The sequence below is a fragment of the Amblyomma americanum genome, chromosome 8 (assembly GCF_052857255.1).
Source record: "Amblyomma americanum isolate KBUSLIRL-KWMA chromosome 8, ASM5285725v1, whole genome shotgun sequence".
NCBI classification, from domain to species: Eukaryota; Metazoa; Arthropoda; class Arachnida; order Ixodida; family Ixodidae; genus Amblyomma; species Amblyomma americanum.
The window spans coordinates 26,307,064-26,323,843 of record NC_135504.1 but is presented as its reverse complement, the minus strand read 5'-3'; the positions used below and the strand labels follow the sequence as shown (position 1 = coordinate 26,323,843).

General features: G+C 47.4%; 1 protein-coding gene across 1 annotated transcript; it reads right to left on the bottom strand.

Annotated features, from left to right (window-relative positions):
• Positions 1–14,910: 14,910 nt before the first annotated feature.
• On the bottom strand, positions 14,911–16,021 carry LOC144102241 (uncharacterized). The gene has a single exon (XM_077635550.1). It carries the CDS (start codon positions 15,859–15,861, stop codon positions 14,911–14,913), a length of 951 nt encoding a protein of 316 aa, XP_077491676.1. The 5' UTR covers positions 15,862–16,021.
• Between the last annotated feature and the right edge of the window lie 759 nt (positions 16,022–16,780).

The window sequence follows — 16,780 nt, the reverse complement described above, 5'->3', positions numbered from 1 at the left end:
TTTGAAAACTGTACAGGCAACGCGAGGGCTCTCACGCTTTTTAAGCGACACGGACCTTCCCTCGCGTTTGTGATGTTTGAAAGAGTGCCTTTTTTAACTTTGTATGTATTTTTTCATCTGCCTCCTCCCATCATCATCACCCCTCATCGTGACCCTATTTTGTTCCTTTTCCCTTTCTCCAGTGCACAGTAGCAGGCCAGATATTTTTCAGGCCAACCTCTCTGTCTTTCAAGTCAATAAACCCTCTCTCTCTCTCTTAACTAGAGCAAAACGACAGAGATAAGAGAGTAAGGACAGAACATAGGTTAGCCCTGTCCTTGCTTTTTGTCGCATTCACGTTATTCGGGAGGGCAGAGAAATGCAGAAGTTTGCGCTCCATGTGAGTGAGCACCATGCTGCGGTTGTGGCATTCGTAGTGGAGTGGCTTGAAAACATGCAATCATCGAAGAAAACCTGTGTGTACCCCTCAGAGTTCCAAGCTCTTGCAGTACTGCCAACTTCTCTGTATACTTATATGCATGACACCTCTACGAGACATTTGAAACGCTGGCTGGCTAGGCTTTCTATCTCCAGCGCCCCTTTCTTCGTCTCTTGAGGTGGTGAAAATAACCCGCCGTCAGCGGGTCTGTACTTACAGGCAAGAGCCAGTGGCAGCAGGACAACGGCGAAAAGGAAGGCTCTCATCTTTCTAAGCTCAGCTCAGCTTCTTGGTCAGGTCGGCCTCGTAGTTGACTCGCTGTGTATTCCGAGCACATTTTAAACTGTCTGGGAGCCCTGCAAACGGTAGCTTCACTGCTATCGAACAATTGGATAAAAAAAACGTTGCGCAACATTCGGAAGTCCGTTTGCCGGCCGCCGTTAGACTCCTTCTCTGCTTCGCGAGAAATGTCGCGCGTTCCCGGAAAGGAAAACAGCGCTCGAAAATGTATCGATGTCTTGTAATGAAAAAGTAAGAAAAAAAACCGCTTTTGTTCGCCATCGCAGCCACTTCGATTTCCTTCATGATGTAAGCAATATCGCCCGTACCCTGGCAATACCGGTACTGTCGGGTGCAGACGTGGTGTACACCGCGCCAATCTTTTAACGGTATTACCATAGTGTCGAACAAACGGCTGTGCGGTGGCCTGTAACGACACGAGGCGCCGAGACAGCCGAGAATACACACGTGAGCGCAAAGTGCTTGCCTTTTTGATCCAGTTTTGTAGCTCCGCTTTGGCACAGAGCTCTGTTCGGCCGCTTTTTTGAGACTGCTGTAATGATGTTAAATTATTCGGCTCGGTGTACACCACGCGACCTCTGACAAACCTACAGCAAGACAAGGCTATATTGTCCAACAAAGCTTGTACGGCGGTTAATACGTAGTGTAAACTTATTGTATTTGGCTCCCTACGGGAGCCAGAGCTCCGTGTTTGTTGTACACGCGCCTCTATTGGCGAAATGAAATCACGTGGCTGAAAAGCGGCCTTCCACTGCAGAGAAACCGACACCTGCGCACCGTTAAGAACTCGGTTATTGCCGGAAGTCCACTGTCTCGTCTACTGTTCTTATGCTTTGTGTGCTTTCTCATACGGCGCACATTTTAATTGATTGGTAGTTTTTGTATCTAGAACGCCCGATTTTTTCAAAAGTTTTCGCTGGCCACCAGAGGGGTCGGCGAACAATATCGATGGGTGGTGCTGGACTAACTCTTGGCTTTCATCAAGGAGTCAGGCCTCTTTCGCTGCATATAACAACCAATCTTTCCTCCATCTTTTCTTTTAGGCCTAAGAGCCACACCGGCCAATAAACAAGTGTTCACTCACTCGCTGTCTTTGTTAAAAAAAAAGCACAGGCGTTCATACGATGTGATGCGACAGATTTTCGTTTGCAGTACTGGTTGTTTATCGAATTTCTACGATGACCGCCTTCTCGTTGCGTCTTTCAATTTATTTCTTCGTCGCTTTTTCGTTGGAATGCTATGTGCTCTTCTCCAGAATCGATGCGTGTGGGAGTAGGAAGTGAGTGGATGGGCTGCCGGTAGGACCTTCTGGAGAATGGCGATGGGTCGTTGGTGGCGGGTGAAGCTTCTGTAAGGTGCAAGTAGGTTGTTTGGTGATGAGAGGTGGCATCTGTACTCTGAAGGCGGTTAGAGGGCAAAGTTGGGTGGGTAGTGGGTAGAGGCCTTTTGGAGTTAGATATAAGTGGGTGCCTGGTGGTGAGGGAAGGATTCTGGACGACGCAGATGGGTAGAGGGAAAATGTTGGTGGGTAGTGGGCGGAAGCCTCCTGGAGGGCGGCGTCGGCATCGCACAATAGACGGACGTAATTTGCCAAAGTGAGGATAGTCGTGATGTGACGTCAAATCTGCGGCGCACCTGCGCAGGCGACTGTGGTGGCGCAGCAACATGGCGTTCGCAGCGCGTTCGGACCACAGTTCCGCGGAAAACCAACGATGACTTCCGGCCAAATAGAGGGGGGAGAAGGAAAAGTTTACGTAAGCATCCTTCTTGTACAATAGGTAGTAAAATGTTTTGCGAAACAAGTGCTGTCGGGATAAAAATATTATAGGTCTGCCTTGTAGCCTAGTCGCCTGGTATTGATACCAGAGGATAGAGAACACAGGTCACTTTATACTTTGACACATTTAAAACGACCTGATAAGTGACTGGAGGAAAATTAACTTCTTTTTGTGCCTACCCACTTTCCTTAATGTTTTGCTTTCCGTAGTACGTCGACGCCGAACCCAATGCGGAGGACACCGTATTATCCAACGTGGTCTTTGCCTACAACAACGCCGTCCGGGAGACAACCCTGTCATCACCGTTCCACCTTGTGTGTGGTAAGGAGGACGCAACGCTCGACGCTATGTTGCCTGATATCACCGACGAAGAAAACCGTGACGTCGCCTCCTATCTGCAGCTCGCAGGATAAGCTAGACGGCTTGCCCGCCTAAGCACTAGAGACCAATAGCGCACCGACGCGACACACTATATACACAATCTATGCCAACACCAAACACAATACAAACCGGGCGACCATGCATGTGTGGATGTGGACGCCCATTCGCCGCCGCGGACTCGGTGAAAAGCTTTTACGCTGCTCTTATGGCTCGTACAAGATCCCTCGTCAACTGGGTGAACTCGCTCCTTACAACGCTACAATATCCCACGGACGCCGACATGTGGTGCGCCGAAGGCCATATTATGCGCGTTAATGGACGTTCTTTGTTTTCCGTTCTCAGCGTTAGTTCTTTCCAATTTTTTTTTGTTAAGCAATCGGGCCGGTACTTTTCTCGGAGTGTGTGTTTGGGGGAGGGGGGGGGGTAACTCCGCAAATCTTTGTAATGTTTGTCCACGCCCAAAGCCGGTAGCACGCGGTTTTATCGTTTTGTTTTTGATGTGACGACCATATTTATCCGGAATGTTTGCAGCCGCGCGCGTGCAAGGGCTTCTACGTTGTTAGCGATTTTCGAATGTTCCGCACCTTATCTAGAAAGTTTTTGAGCACCTAACGTAACACCAAACCTAGTTTTAAATTGAGTGTGGCCGACAGCGGTGGGCATAGTGCTCTTCGTGGAGCGTCTGGCTTACTTTCTGCTCTCCTTGTCGCGAAGTCATTCACTTCTTAGTGGATCCTAGTTCAACCAATAGTTTTCGAGTTTCATGCAGGTCCTTCCGTCTTCTTGAACTTCTGCCGTCATCACTGCGTGACAGGCAGTGCGTTCTGTGAACCAGGATAGTGTATAGAAAAAAAAACGTGTACCCCATCAGCACCTTTTCGGTTAGATGTGAGAAGGCTGGAAAGGCATGGCGCTGACCACCGATATACATCGAGATGTCGGGCTTCGCGTACCTGCCCCGCGGAAGTGGGGAACGAGAGTTTCGAGGGCTGACTTCTGGATCCGAGCTAGGACGGGAAGATATCATTGTGTGAATTCTCGACGACGAGTGCTGTCTGTTTTTTTTTTTTACTACGGAGATTGCAGTAGCAGTGGCACTTGGTGAACATGCTGACGTTACCTGCGTAAAGCCCCCGTGAGTGAAGCCTCAATCCTCCAAAAACACAAACCACCTCTCCACGGCCCCTCCTAGCTAGGGAACACCCAACCACCCACCTTACCTCCAGAGGCGCTATCCACGACCAACCCGCCTTCCTCCACCCTTCACGGAGCCTCCTCCCACCAAAAGCGCATAAGGAAGCGTGCCGGACAAGCGACAGCGCAATTAAGTTCGAAGACACAGTGGAAAATCTACGTGCCCACCAGAAGTACCGTCACCAGTCACCTCCAAACTCCAACTCACCGCCAGCCTCAACCCACCTCACCAACACTCTTCCACCTACGCGGTAAGAAAGAAAGCATCGTAGTAATCGTGGAAGGTAAATCCAACTACTTTCGCAGCTTTCTCAAATCAGGTTTCATGGTTGTCCACTGCACGCACCTGAAATTACGCGTCTTTTTTTCCCTCGAAACCAATAGTCTACAACGTTGCCTTTTGTCTATTTTTATTTGTATACCGTGTACATTGCCGCCCTACCCATATATCCTTTCTTTCTATCGCTCCACCCTTTATTTCCCTCTTCCTGTCCTTTTTCTCATTCTAGCCGCACCTAGGGGCTTCAGGTTTTGATGGCAGATGCCGCGGCCAGCAACAGCTTTTCCTTCCTTTGGTATTTTAGTATTAAAAATCCACTGCTACTAATATTAAATACAACGTTGCCTGCTATTTTTTCTTGCTGCGAATTCGCCCGTGTGATGGTGCCAGGTGTGTTTGATGTGGTGTTCTTTTTATTCTTGTAGTGTCTTTTGTGCGATGCTTGACCTAAAGAAATGGCGGGAGCTTCTGTTATTGGCTACCGGGGTAATCTGGGGGAATGTAACGGGATTGGTGCATGCGAGCGAGAGTGTAGGAGTTGGTTTGACTGCGGCAGGGCAGGTCTGTCGTGTGTGACCGTCGGTGGTGCCGGGGCCATACAGATTTCAAGAGAGCTTTTTGGAACGCAGAAGGCGCCCGTGTATGCTGTGCGATGTCAGTGCACGCTACAGATCTCCAGGTGGTCGAAATTACTCCGGAACCCTCCACTACAGCACCCCTTTCTTCCTTCTCTTCGTCCCTCCTTTATCCCTTCCCTTACGGCGCGGTTCAGGTGTCCCACTACGGCACCTCTAACTTCCTTTCTTCTTTCACTCCCTCCTTTATCCCTTCCCTTACGGCGCGGTTCAGGTGTCCCACTACGGCACCTCTCACTTCCTTTTTTCTTTCACTCCCTCCTTTACCCTTCTCTTACGGCGCGGTTCAGGTGTCCAACGATATATGAGACAGATACTGCGACATTTCCTTCCCCCAAAACTAATTATCATTATTATTAATATTACTTACGGTGGGCTACACGCCTCTCAGTAGACGTTTTACGTACGACAGCTGCGCATGCGCAGTGGCAATGTTGGGGTCAGGGGGAGCCACTGCGCGTACACATGAGGGGTTCGCTCCACCAGAACTAAAAAAATGGATTTAGGTCAACTGTTTCCGCACATTGTCTTACAAGAAATCAACCTCAGAGCACATTGTATCCACAAAGGCGGCGCTGAACAGCCCAAAAGAAAGGACGCATTCCTGCTCAACTTTAAGCAGTTGGCACACCTTATTCTAAGAATAGTTTCGAAGTATTGCGCTGTTTCAAGAATAGGCCGTATGCATTAAATTATGGGCTCAAAGGAAAAGATAGCGCCCCGAAGCGAGACAAATCTAAGCGCTTTGTTAAGGATTTCGAAAGGTGGCGTTGCAAAAGAGGTGTGCAGCTGTTTCCGAAAAGATGTCTCTTTCGAAGCGACGGACCTCTTTGTTCACAAAGGTGGTACGCAGTGCTGAGCAGCTGCTCCTGGGAAGAAAATGACAAAGTGTGTCTCTTCTTTACGCTATCAACACCAGTCTTGAGCATGATAACGATGGCGCTGTCGTGCCCTTTTGAAACGGCTACGAACAATCGAGGCGGTAAAACATAGAGAGTAGGTTTGGTCAACCAATTGCGAAGTTATGTCCCTCCCAAGAATGACTTCTTAAAACGAGAACAAGACTGACGACTTACTCCTTCAACAAGCGCTGAAGTCTGTTAAAGGGACTGTTTGTGACCTCCTATGCACTGCGATCTGGAAACGTTGCACGAATGCTGTGCGCAACCAATCCATTTCTTGTTCTTAGTAAAAATGGTGTACGGCTCTATCTGCTTATGTTCACGTTTGTCTGGCAGCAAAAAACTCAATAATTGCTGAAAAATATTCACTAAAAACTTCTGCGACTGCGTTCGCACTTGTGAAAGATACTCCCTGAAGAATTCTCCGTGACCACCGTTTTGAAGCGAATCAAGGTGCCTGAAGCTTTAATGAGACGATTTGAGAGCGCCGCACGGTGGCCATTGCAGTATCGATTTCTGTAGTATCGGTTTGCTGATCATTGGCAGTGGCGGGGAGCTTTGGAGAACTAAGCAACACACGAGTTTTACGAGAGATGTGAACAAAATAATCGGAAAATTTGTGAGCCTTCTCAGTTTTAAAAAAAGGGCGACCACTCAGTCAGTACGTCATCTGTAAGCTATCGAAAGCTGACTTATTTGCGTTAGTTATTTCGGTCGCACCTTTTTTGCTGCGCAGTAATGGGTGAGGGGGGATTTCTCGGCACCATATACCAAAAACGACAACAAAATTTATGTCGTCTTAGGCGCTCTAAAATGTGTTCATATCTAAGCTGTTCACCCGTACCAGTACCGATCGATTTGCAGGCAAATGATAAGTGGCTTGGTTTTCCAGTTATTATTGATGCATAGTAGCAAGCTAGGTTGCTAGTCAAGCGTTGAGATGTCGTATTTTATGATGTACGTACGTGCATCGTGTCTAATGTGTTGTCAATTTAGCAGTAGTCCATTGCTTAGCGCAAGAGGGCCGCTTAGTAATCTTGGAGAACGCCATTAAAAAAAACGGGCAGCATTAAAGGCGTTATATATGCGTATATATGCTTTCACTTTGGGGAGGTACAGAGTTCAAGAACAAATTTAAAACAGTGGAACGTTGAAAACGTCGCTACAGTAAGCTGCACAATAGAACTTGTCTTGTGAAGCTTACAGTGCTGTAACCATACCTGACCTTCCTTTGTTAGTGTCGCCATCCATTAGAGCCCCTTCTTAGGCCTAATTCTCACCGCTTTTTTCAGTGTGGTTCTCGCGGTGTGTTTCAACAGATTATAGTGCGTTGCACAGCATGGAACTCTCACAGAATATAGTTTCAACGCCGAGCTCTTGACTGAGCTGATGAGGCTACATTTTTCTCAGTCATATTGAAATGCCAAGCCTTAAAGAAGTGAATATGAAGCCAAACACGGCCATACCAGACTATACCTTCAGGGGTCTTTAAATTTTCAACTTATTCTGCTCTGGTATTTAGTCAAATATAGTGTGATGCATGACAGTGAAAACTACTCCGCGACTCCTTTTCAGCTTTGAACTATTTATTCTAATGCTATATCCCTTTATATACGAACGTAGCCAAATAAACAAGCTCGCAGAGCAAAAGCAGGCGACAAGCAGACGACTCCTGCCGCCTTCGCCTACGGCGCCGCTGGGCTTGCGGACGGCGAAAAGAACGCGCGACGCGGGGTCACATTAGGGCAGCGCAGTTCCCCAAGTTGGATTGGCGGCTTCCCCCGCAGCTATTACCCCGTTTCCGCCGCTGGCACTGCTGTAAGATTGAGCCTGAGTGAGGATAAACACGACGCCATTTTTCGGCTCCATTTCTGCGGGTAGTAAAAAACTCCCTTGTACTCCTTAATACCTCCCATGTATAAGTCAGTAAATCAAATACTATATATATGGAGTAAATAAAAACCCCTTTTGGGTGTGCGCTAGAGGACAAGTCATTTACTCCAATTTGGGTGTATTCTTGTTAACAGTGTATTTATATTTATCTTTCTGCTCCTCCATCATACCTTCCTCTCTCCATCCTCTTTCCAAGCCCATGGTCTGATTAATGTAGACGTACGAAAAGCATTCGGTAATATTTCTCATGATCACATACTTTGCTGTGTTAAAAAACTGACTGTGGGTCCACACTGTACACCCTGTACATGCGTCACTTCTTCAAAGAATGCACTGCATGTTTCCAAATAGCAGGCGACAATTTTTTTTTTCAAATCAAATCAAGTTTATTTCGTATTTACAGTACGTGGCTTATGGGGTATATACATCAGGAGGCCCAAAAGTCGAGACTGCAAATAGGGCCTCCTATTCTTCTCCCTTTACTATCACCCCAAGCGCCGTTAAAGGTGCAGTTATTTAACTCATCTTTTTCAATCTTGGTATGGCGCACCCTTTCATTCTACCAACAACAAAATCCACGCCTGTCCCACACTTTTATACTGACGACCTCATACCCTGTGCACCCAGGGCTCCTCGGTGCAGGTTGATGCCACGCTCCAATAAGGCTTCTATATTATATCCCGGTTCTTGAGTTATGCAGTGCTTCAGCTAGCGCCAGAGTACTCCGAGCTAATCATTTTATTTCGCACCCACTATCAAAAATCAATCATTACAAATGACTTTATCTAGCTCACCGTCTCACTCCGCGGGTTTCCACATGCAAAATTATAGACATACATAGCTAGGTCTCACGAATATAATGTTAATTCGGAAATCAGCACGTGCCGTCAGCGCTCAACAGTCTCTATAAAGCACCTCTTAACTTCCCTGTCCACATGTCCACACTTCAACCGGTTTGTTACCCTGCCCACATTATTCACCCTCCACAGAGGAAGGCATCTGGCTCGACTGTCCAGAACTCTGCATCACCTAAGAGTTTTATTAAAGTGTATCTCATCATTTTCTTATGCTCTTGGGATGATGATGATCAGAATATTTCAATTCAAACCAATATTGTTGATCGGTCCCTCTGTTTTGGAAGTCCATTGGACCTCGCAACCGCTTTTGCACTTTCGGTCAGCTCCTGCTTAACTTTCGGTTCGGTGCTGGCAGCAATTCCTTCCGCCGCTCCATCGCCTGTTCTTTTATCCTTTATATTACTGTGTTATTTTCGGAGGCCCATACCATGTGGAATTGGTCCGCCACTACCCCACAGTGCACGCACTCTGGCTTATAGTCTTCTGGGTAGATTGCTTGAAGTCTTTTTGGGCTTGAGTATGCGTTTAGTACTCTTCTCAGTGTTATTTCGTGTTCTTGCCTAGTTTTTCTTCCAGGGGTGCGTATTGCCTTCTGCCTAGCCCGTAGTATTGTAAGATTATTGAGTATGTCGTCAGCATTTTTGAATAGTTGTGCTCGTCCGTGTGTTGGAGTGCCTGGGGTAGGAGTGCTCGTGTTACGGCATGTTCGCTTTCGCTCCCCTCTACGGACTGTCCATATGGTCCATATGAGCTTTGCTTGCTTTCGGGCTTCCTTTGTGTCCTTCCCGATCCTGATGGATGCTTGACCTACCCTGCCCCTGATGCAGTTCTGGCACTCTTCTTGCGAATAAGCAATTACATTCGTTCTTTTCTGAGTAGTTACTGAGAGCTCAATGGCTGCCTTGATCCTCCGCTTGGGATGGGACTGTGCACCTTACTGGTGCTCTATTACTGAGGTTGCCACCCGAGTCTGCGACTGCTATCGTCATGATGCGTGCAACCGGTCCTGCTGCATCTGCGCAGAGTGTGTTTCTGTTGCTCTTCCATTGTTTTTCTATGGCTTGAACTCTGACCTCTTTTCTTCCTGCTTGGTGTACCAAGTGCATGTTACTTGGTATGGGCTTTACTCGGAGGATGTCCAGCTCTTCAGTGGCTTCATGTCGCTCTTGCGTCGTGCTTATGTAAGGCGGTTATAGTCTGTCCAACAATGCTCTGCCTTTCCTACTGTTGGCTAGGCGGCATTTTCGTGATGTTAGATTAGCTTCAATTATTCCATCCAGAGTGTTGTGCATTGGATGGCAGAGCGGCGAGCTCTGCCATCGTTGGGGTGATACGTAAATCATAGAGTCCACGCGTTTTTTTTTATTTTCGTGGGCCTAATTTGCGGCTGTGTTGTCTGCGAGTGAAACTATTTATTCACAGAAAACTAAGAAAACAAAATAAAAGCGAAAGCGAAGCCACCACGGGACTGGCTGAAAGGCACTCCACGCGTTGGTTGACTCCTCCTACCTACCGCGTTGAGTTCAAGAAAAGGCGGTAGCTGGGACGTTTAATCCGATTTAAATTGGGTAAATCGGCCGCACAGGACAATAATTCGACGTTTATAAGAATGCCCGGAACGTGTAGATAGAGTTACCGCGGTAACAAGACGAGTTCAGATTCCTCTTTAGTGCACCTTTAGTGATTGGTCGCGAGAGGTTGTTTGAGAAGAGCAACTTGAAGCTCTATATCGGTGGCTTTGTTCGAAACATCGACCTTCCAGGTCCGCGGCGCATCGCTTATATGCTACATCACTGCACCAGGAGTGGTATGAGGACTCCTAAGGAACTATGAATGTAATGTCGAGAATGTCGAATTCCGCATATGCAGTGTGGATGAGCATGTAGGCCGAATGTGGGCAACGGGGGAGTACTTGCGCGGAAGCGAGCTCTAATGCTGTTGCATTGTACTCTTAAGAGTTGGTCCAAGGAGGACCCCAGGCTGCTGAAGAGACCCATTGACGCTATCAGGTCGAACTCTATAGGCGGAGTTTAAGTGCCCCCTCAAATTTTTACCTCTCTGCCCCGTTGAAAGATATCTATTGGTTTGAATGTGTTCAGGAAATAAGATTGCAGAAAGTTTCGTTTCGTTCATGGGGGTGTAACATCCCAAAACGACTTAAAGGGACTATGCAATAAATTAACTGAGATTACGTAAAGCAGACGAGAGATAGGCATTGCATCACTCGTCACCCCAGTGCAAGAATTTCTGAGCTAGCATCAATAACAGCGAAGATATAAACGATTAAAAATTGCGCTCCTCCTCTCCCGCCTCAACTCGTACACGAGGAGCACCAGAAAAAAATAAAGAAAACAGCTCTGGGACTGGGCCCCGCCCATGAATACGTCATCAGCTGACGTTTATTTTGCAACTTCCGGATCGCTCGTAGCCCCCCAGCAGCAGCGTCGGCGGCGTGGCGGCATCTCTCCGGTCTCTTCTCCTTCCTGGATTGTGGCGCGCGTCGGGTTTCTTTGCTTTCCATCGGTGGTAATTAGCAGTAAGAAACCCGGATCTCGAGGTGCGACTGCTTGCTTTTACGGCCGCGATGGGCATCGAGCCCTATGCGTGCGCACGAAGAGCCGTGCGAGTGGCTCCGGAACTCCCGACAGAAGGAGGCGGCAGAGGAAAATTGAAACCATATGCGCGAAGGCAATGCCCTGGCTCGCGCTTGCCCGAGAGTAAAGTGTACTAGAATATTGGGTAGTGGGCTGACTGAGCTCCATCCGCTGTCGCGGTTTACGTCTCGCCTGCTAGATGGCGCCACCACTGTATTCAATGTAAGCGGCCGCGCTTTGGCCGTGCGAAAGGTACGTGGTCGCCGCTGTAGAAACGGTCTAATTTCTTGAATGCTCGTTTCTCATATAAATAAAGAGCTTGGACAGTATGCTTGTTTGTCAGTAGTACTTCGTCTTTCTTTTCATGAGGGAAAAGTTTCTTTAATCACCATTTTTGTAACGCTGGCTTTGCTGAGCTTGCACTCGTATCGAAAACTCGCGTCTTGCGCAGAGTAAAAGGCTGTGGGGTTCCTCTCCATTGACAGCAAGTTTGGGTATATTTACTCAATAATAGCGCGACATAACAAATGAATCACTTACATTCTTGTCAAAGACAGTAGTTTTACTGCTGTCTTTGATTAGAAGGTAAGTGATCCATATGTCGCGGTGTTATCGAGCTGCGCGCGTGCAGAAATTCGTTTTCGGCGTTACCCTATTTGCAGTCCTTACAGCAATTCAGGCACCTTTGGAACGATGCCTTTCCTGTATACCTACCTATTTGACTCTGGCTGAGCATATTGTGGAAGAAAAATAGAGGTATATCAATGAAATGTTAAGCAGCATAGATATGAAGTTTTAATCGCACATGAATGTTGGAAACAAAAGGTAAACCGTTTAAAACACCTTCCATGCTGTAGCTTGTCACATATGTGCCAGAAAACATGCGCCTATACATCAGTCGTTGCTCTACATTATTCCAACATAAAACGCATTTAATTCTCCCGACACTAACATACTGCATAATTTCCTATATCTGCCTTTCCAGAGAGTGATGTTGGTATAGCCACACTTATTTTTAAGGAAATATTTTATGAAAGAAAAAGAGAAAAAAAAATGCAAACAAAATGTTGGTTGAACAACTTTAACAAAAGTTTATTATCTTGACAAGCACAATGCAACAAGTAGACAATGCAGACAGCATGCACATTTCAAGAGCAGCGGCTCAACTTCAAGTGCTTTGTCTTTTGGCGCTTCCCCGACTTGTCAGTATTTATACTTTTAACATAGAAGTGAAGTCGTGAAGTGACATAGAATTTGATTATATTTGGAGAAAGGGTGGAAGCATGACTGGAACAACCAACCTCTTGGCCAAGTCTGGCTTTGACAACTGTCAGCACATCTAAAATGCTGTCAGAGTGCCGCTGTCCATGGGAGAAGCAGCCTGTGAACAAGTCCTCAAGCTTCTTTATGAAACCAAATAAGCGACCAGTTGGATAGAGGAGCCCTCCATTGTCACGAAACTTTGTCAGCCTCGCAAGCTGGAAAGTTTCATCTGGGGCAGGCATAGTGAGAAGGGTCAGACAGTCTTGGCAATTAGTTTTTAAAACGCATTTTCTTGCAACATAGCCAGCGATGTGAAAAATTATTCTTGAGTCACTGCTGGCAATGTGCTGGTTGTGGTCTTGGGAGAATGGAGCTGTGTGCATGCTCTTAGCAGCACTCATTGGCAGATGAAAGTCTGCTGCATTCTGCGCAGTGTCTGGCAGGCTGTCAACTTCCAGGAGGGAGCCCAGTTCGTCCTGCTGACAGTTACCTTGACTGGCACATTTTACTAGCCCATAAAATGACAAGCAGTTAATGATAACTAGAAATTGACCTGGTGTTGGGTGGTCATTACTGCCAGAAGACTGTCGAACGATCCCAAAAAGGTTTTCAAGAGGGTCTTGACTAGTTTTGGAGGTCATTAGGTACTTAAAACCTACTTTTCTTGTAAGGTAATCTAGCGAGCCTAATGTGCTTGAAATGGTTACACGCAGACCTGTTGCCGTGGACTCACTCACAAAGCCACCTGTCCCTTTTACATGCTCCTCCCATGCTTTAAGATAGGATAAAAAATCCTGCAGCACAGCTGTTGCTCGAGAATCTGGCCGGAGGGCTTCCGCAGGGAACCGTGAAGTCATCACAGATATCAGCTGGTGGATTCTGCTGAAATACACAAAAAAGCTCTTCAGATGTTGCTTGCACCAAGTTAGACTTAAACATCATTTCCAGCTAACAAAACCATAATGCAAAGGTTTCATTACTTTTAAAATTAAGTAGCAGAAGAGAAAATAGGCATTTCACCTGAAGAATTCCTGAGTTGCATCCATTCTTCCAAGAGAGGCTTCTAACGTGTCCTTATACAGGTGAAAAGCTTGGAGCACTTTAGTGCCGAAAAGCTGGAACGCATAACTGACTCTCATCTTTTCAAATGCGTTTGGCTCAATATGACATCGTGTTATCCCTGGCATAACCTTGAGGGTAACATTGCAGGAATCCATTTTGTAGGCTTCCTTTACGTGTTGCATATCCACCTAAAAAGAAATTGGAGAGGACCCTGTTAAGCTTCAAGAGTGAGTAATAGCACAACAAAATCCTCAATAAGATGAAGAAGAGACTTACATGGCCAGCTGGAGTGTTGAATCCAGATTTCAACAATGAGTTGCGTAGACATTTGATAAGATGAGGGAAGTCGGATATAAAAAAGAGGTTTCGTGATGCATCGCTGGGGTGCTGAATTTTGCAGGTGGTAGACTCAGCTGATGCTTGTATCCCAAGTATCCTCCACATCCTTCTATTCCAGCTTGCGCCGTCGCATGTAATGAAATCAACAAAAAGGCCACTCTTTTCGGCCAATACGGTTGCCTCAATAACAACTTTGGCAAGAATGTCCCCCTTCATGTTGCCATGTGTGGCAAAATAGCCAATTACCTGGCTCCATTTTCCCTGAAAGGGAACAAATAGTATAACCATGCCATGGTCACATGGGACACCTTTGTCTTTGGCTGCTGTGAAAGGGCCTAGGTCTACAAAACCATCAATAACCCCAGACGTTTTAACTGCAAAGTGTTCCGACAGCTTTAGCTCGTCTATAACTAATCCACCATGTTTTTTCCAGGCATCAAGCTCAGCTGACTTCACTTTTAGCTGCCTCAGAACTTTGTCGCTGAAGCCAAACACAGTGCGATATGCAGATACATAGCGCTTGAGGGTTGATTTGCACGGTAGGGAAAGAATGCTATTACGGCGAAGATGCTCATACAGACGAGGACTTTTCATCTTCATTATTATGCAGTCCAGGACCCACATTTTCGTGTAGCGTAGACCATTAGGTCTCACTTTTGAAGCTGCGAAGCAGATTCGAACAGCTTCCTGCTGTCTGGGGGGCAGTTTTGAGATCTGTGCTTCTAATGCTTCTGCTTGAATGGCAGCATTTTTCCCTCTCATTTTAGCAAGTTTATTTTCCACATCTCCTAGGCGAACAACTAGCCTCTTGTTTCTTCTCGCTGCAGCTCGCAGTTTAAGCACAACAGATCGGCCGCTCTTTTTATCAGTTCTTTTGACCCTCGCTCGTCTGATCTGCAGTGCTCGTTTCAAGTAGCGGCAAGACACACACTGCGTACCTGCAAGAAAAGTGCATTGAATTGAGTTCCCACGGAGCCAAAAAATCAATGAACGCAACATAAAATGAGTTGCAAATTAGGCAAAATGGACAGCATAATTACCTCTTTCAGCGAACTGACCCAGGCAATTGCTGCTGAAGTACATTTGCTCGAGGGTCACTACGTGGGATTTAAGGTTCTTCGTAAAATACCTTTCTTCATAATCTTCAAGTCGCATTACTCCAGTGCAAACACTCATGGAATCAGTTGCTCTCAGCACATCTTCTGCTTCCCCGCTTGTTTGCAATGTGCTTTCTTTTAGCAGAATTCCTCTCACAAACACTTTGTAGTAACTGTGCGTCTGTGACTGAAAGAACATTACCACTTTTTCTGAGCACACCTCATTTCTTGATGTCAACACAGACGTGCAGTACACGACACCGTCGTGTCCAGGAAACCTGTGCTTGGTCCACTGCTCCGACGGTACCTGAAGACTGTCAAATAACAGCATGGGTTCCTGCTGACCCAGTGGGCATGAAAATTCTGCATCGGCGTCCGGCTCCACGCCTGCTTCCGTCGAGGAGGCCGCGCCTTGCTCAGCAATCGTTGCAGCGCTTGTGTAGGACACCGTCGTGTCACTGTTCGAGCACGGTCTACGCTTCGCCGGAGACGCGCAACTCTCTGACTTCCTTTTACGAGCAGGCCTCTCTTTCACAGCTTTTTTCGTCAAATACGCGGGTAGGTTTGGAAGAATGGTTGGCACAGCATCACTGCTAAGCAGTGGCTTACCACGTGGGATCCGCACTTCCTTGCCACCAATGATGTGTACATAGTCGCGAATTACGTAGCGCGGCTCAAAATGTAGTTCGCACACGGCACTTGTGTCTTCGAGAGGCTTGTCCGCTCGATGGAGGTTTTTTTCCCACAGTCTTCGAAGTGCTTCATCCTTGGGCACGCTGAATAACGACGGCTTTGGGGCACCTTTTACATGTACATAGCCCGTTTTACAGCCGGGCGCAAAACAGTGGTTCAAACGGCGTGGTGCCATTTCACACGCAATAGCGACGCACGATATACTTCCCTACGATGATTTCTTATAAACATTAGAATTGGTAATGTAAACTTCGGAACACATGAAAGAAAGCACAGCGGAGGCAGCGGCGCGCAAAGCCAGGAAGGCAGCGGCGGAGGCAGCGGAGGTTTACATTGACGACGACGACAGCGCCTCCGCGCGGGTCTCCGGGAAAACATAAAAATGTTCACATTTCCGGCGACGCGGGAGCGCACGCCGCCACCGGAGAGTCAGCTCACTACCCAATAGTTCTAGTTCACTTTACCCGAGAGGCTCGCACGGCGGCACAAGCAGACGACTTTCACGGCTACCGGAAGTGTGCCCGTGACGTCGTGTCTGCCGTGGCTCCAGCGAATGAGAGCGTGTGGTGGCCTGGCGACGTCATGGTACAGTGACGTCTTTGTTCCACGATTTTAGCTTCAAAATCGGTCACTACGAGTACACCAACCGGCCCGCGAATTTTGAAAAACACGTTTTTAAAACTCTGCGCTCTATAGGTAAAAGGAACGAAGGCCTCTCCGTCGCCGGATCGGCGGGCCGGCGACAAGGCGCGGGATTTTTTTCACTGCTGGAGCTGTGCTTTCCCAAGTGCCTCACGCCGACGTCGACAGGCCGGTGTTACCGCCCATGTGTTACCACTCCCTGCACACGCTTTACTTGACAACCATTTGCCATGTAACCTGCCTGGCCGCAATTCTAGCAAAGCGGATCATTAGCCTACCGCACGGAAGGCGGGAAATGGGGTCCTGCGTTCCACGAAGTTGTTGTGCACGTCCCCCCTTCTATCGGCGCTGTCCTGGTGGTCTCTTAATAATGCACGTCCCTTGAGGCGAGGCGCATGACCATTTCGAGGTTTTCGGCGGGTCTAGCAAATGGCTCGTAGCGCATTTCGATG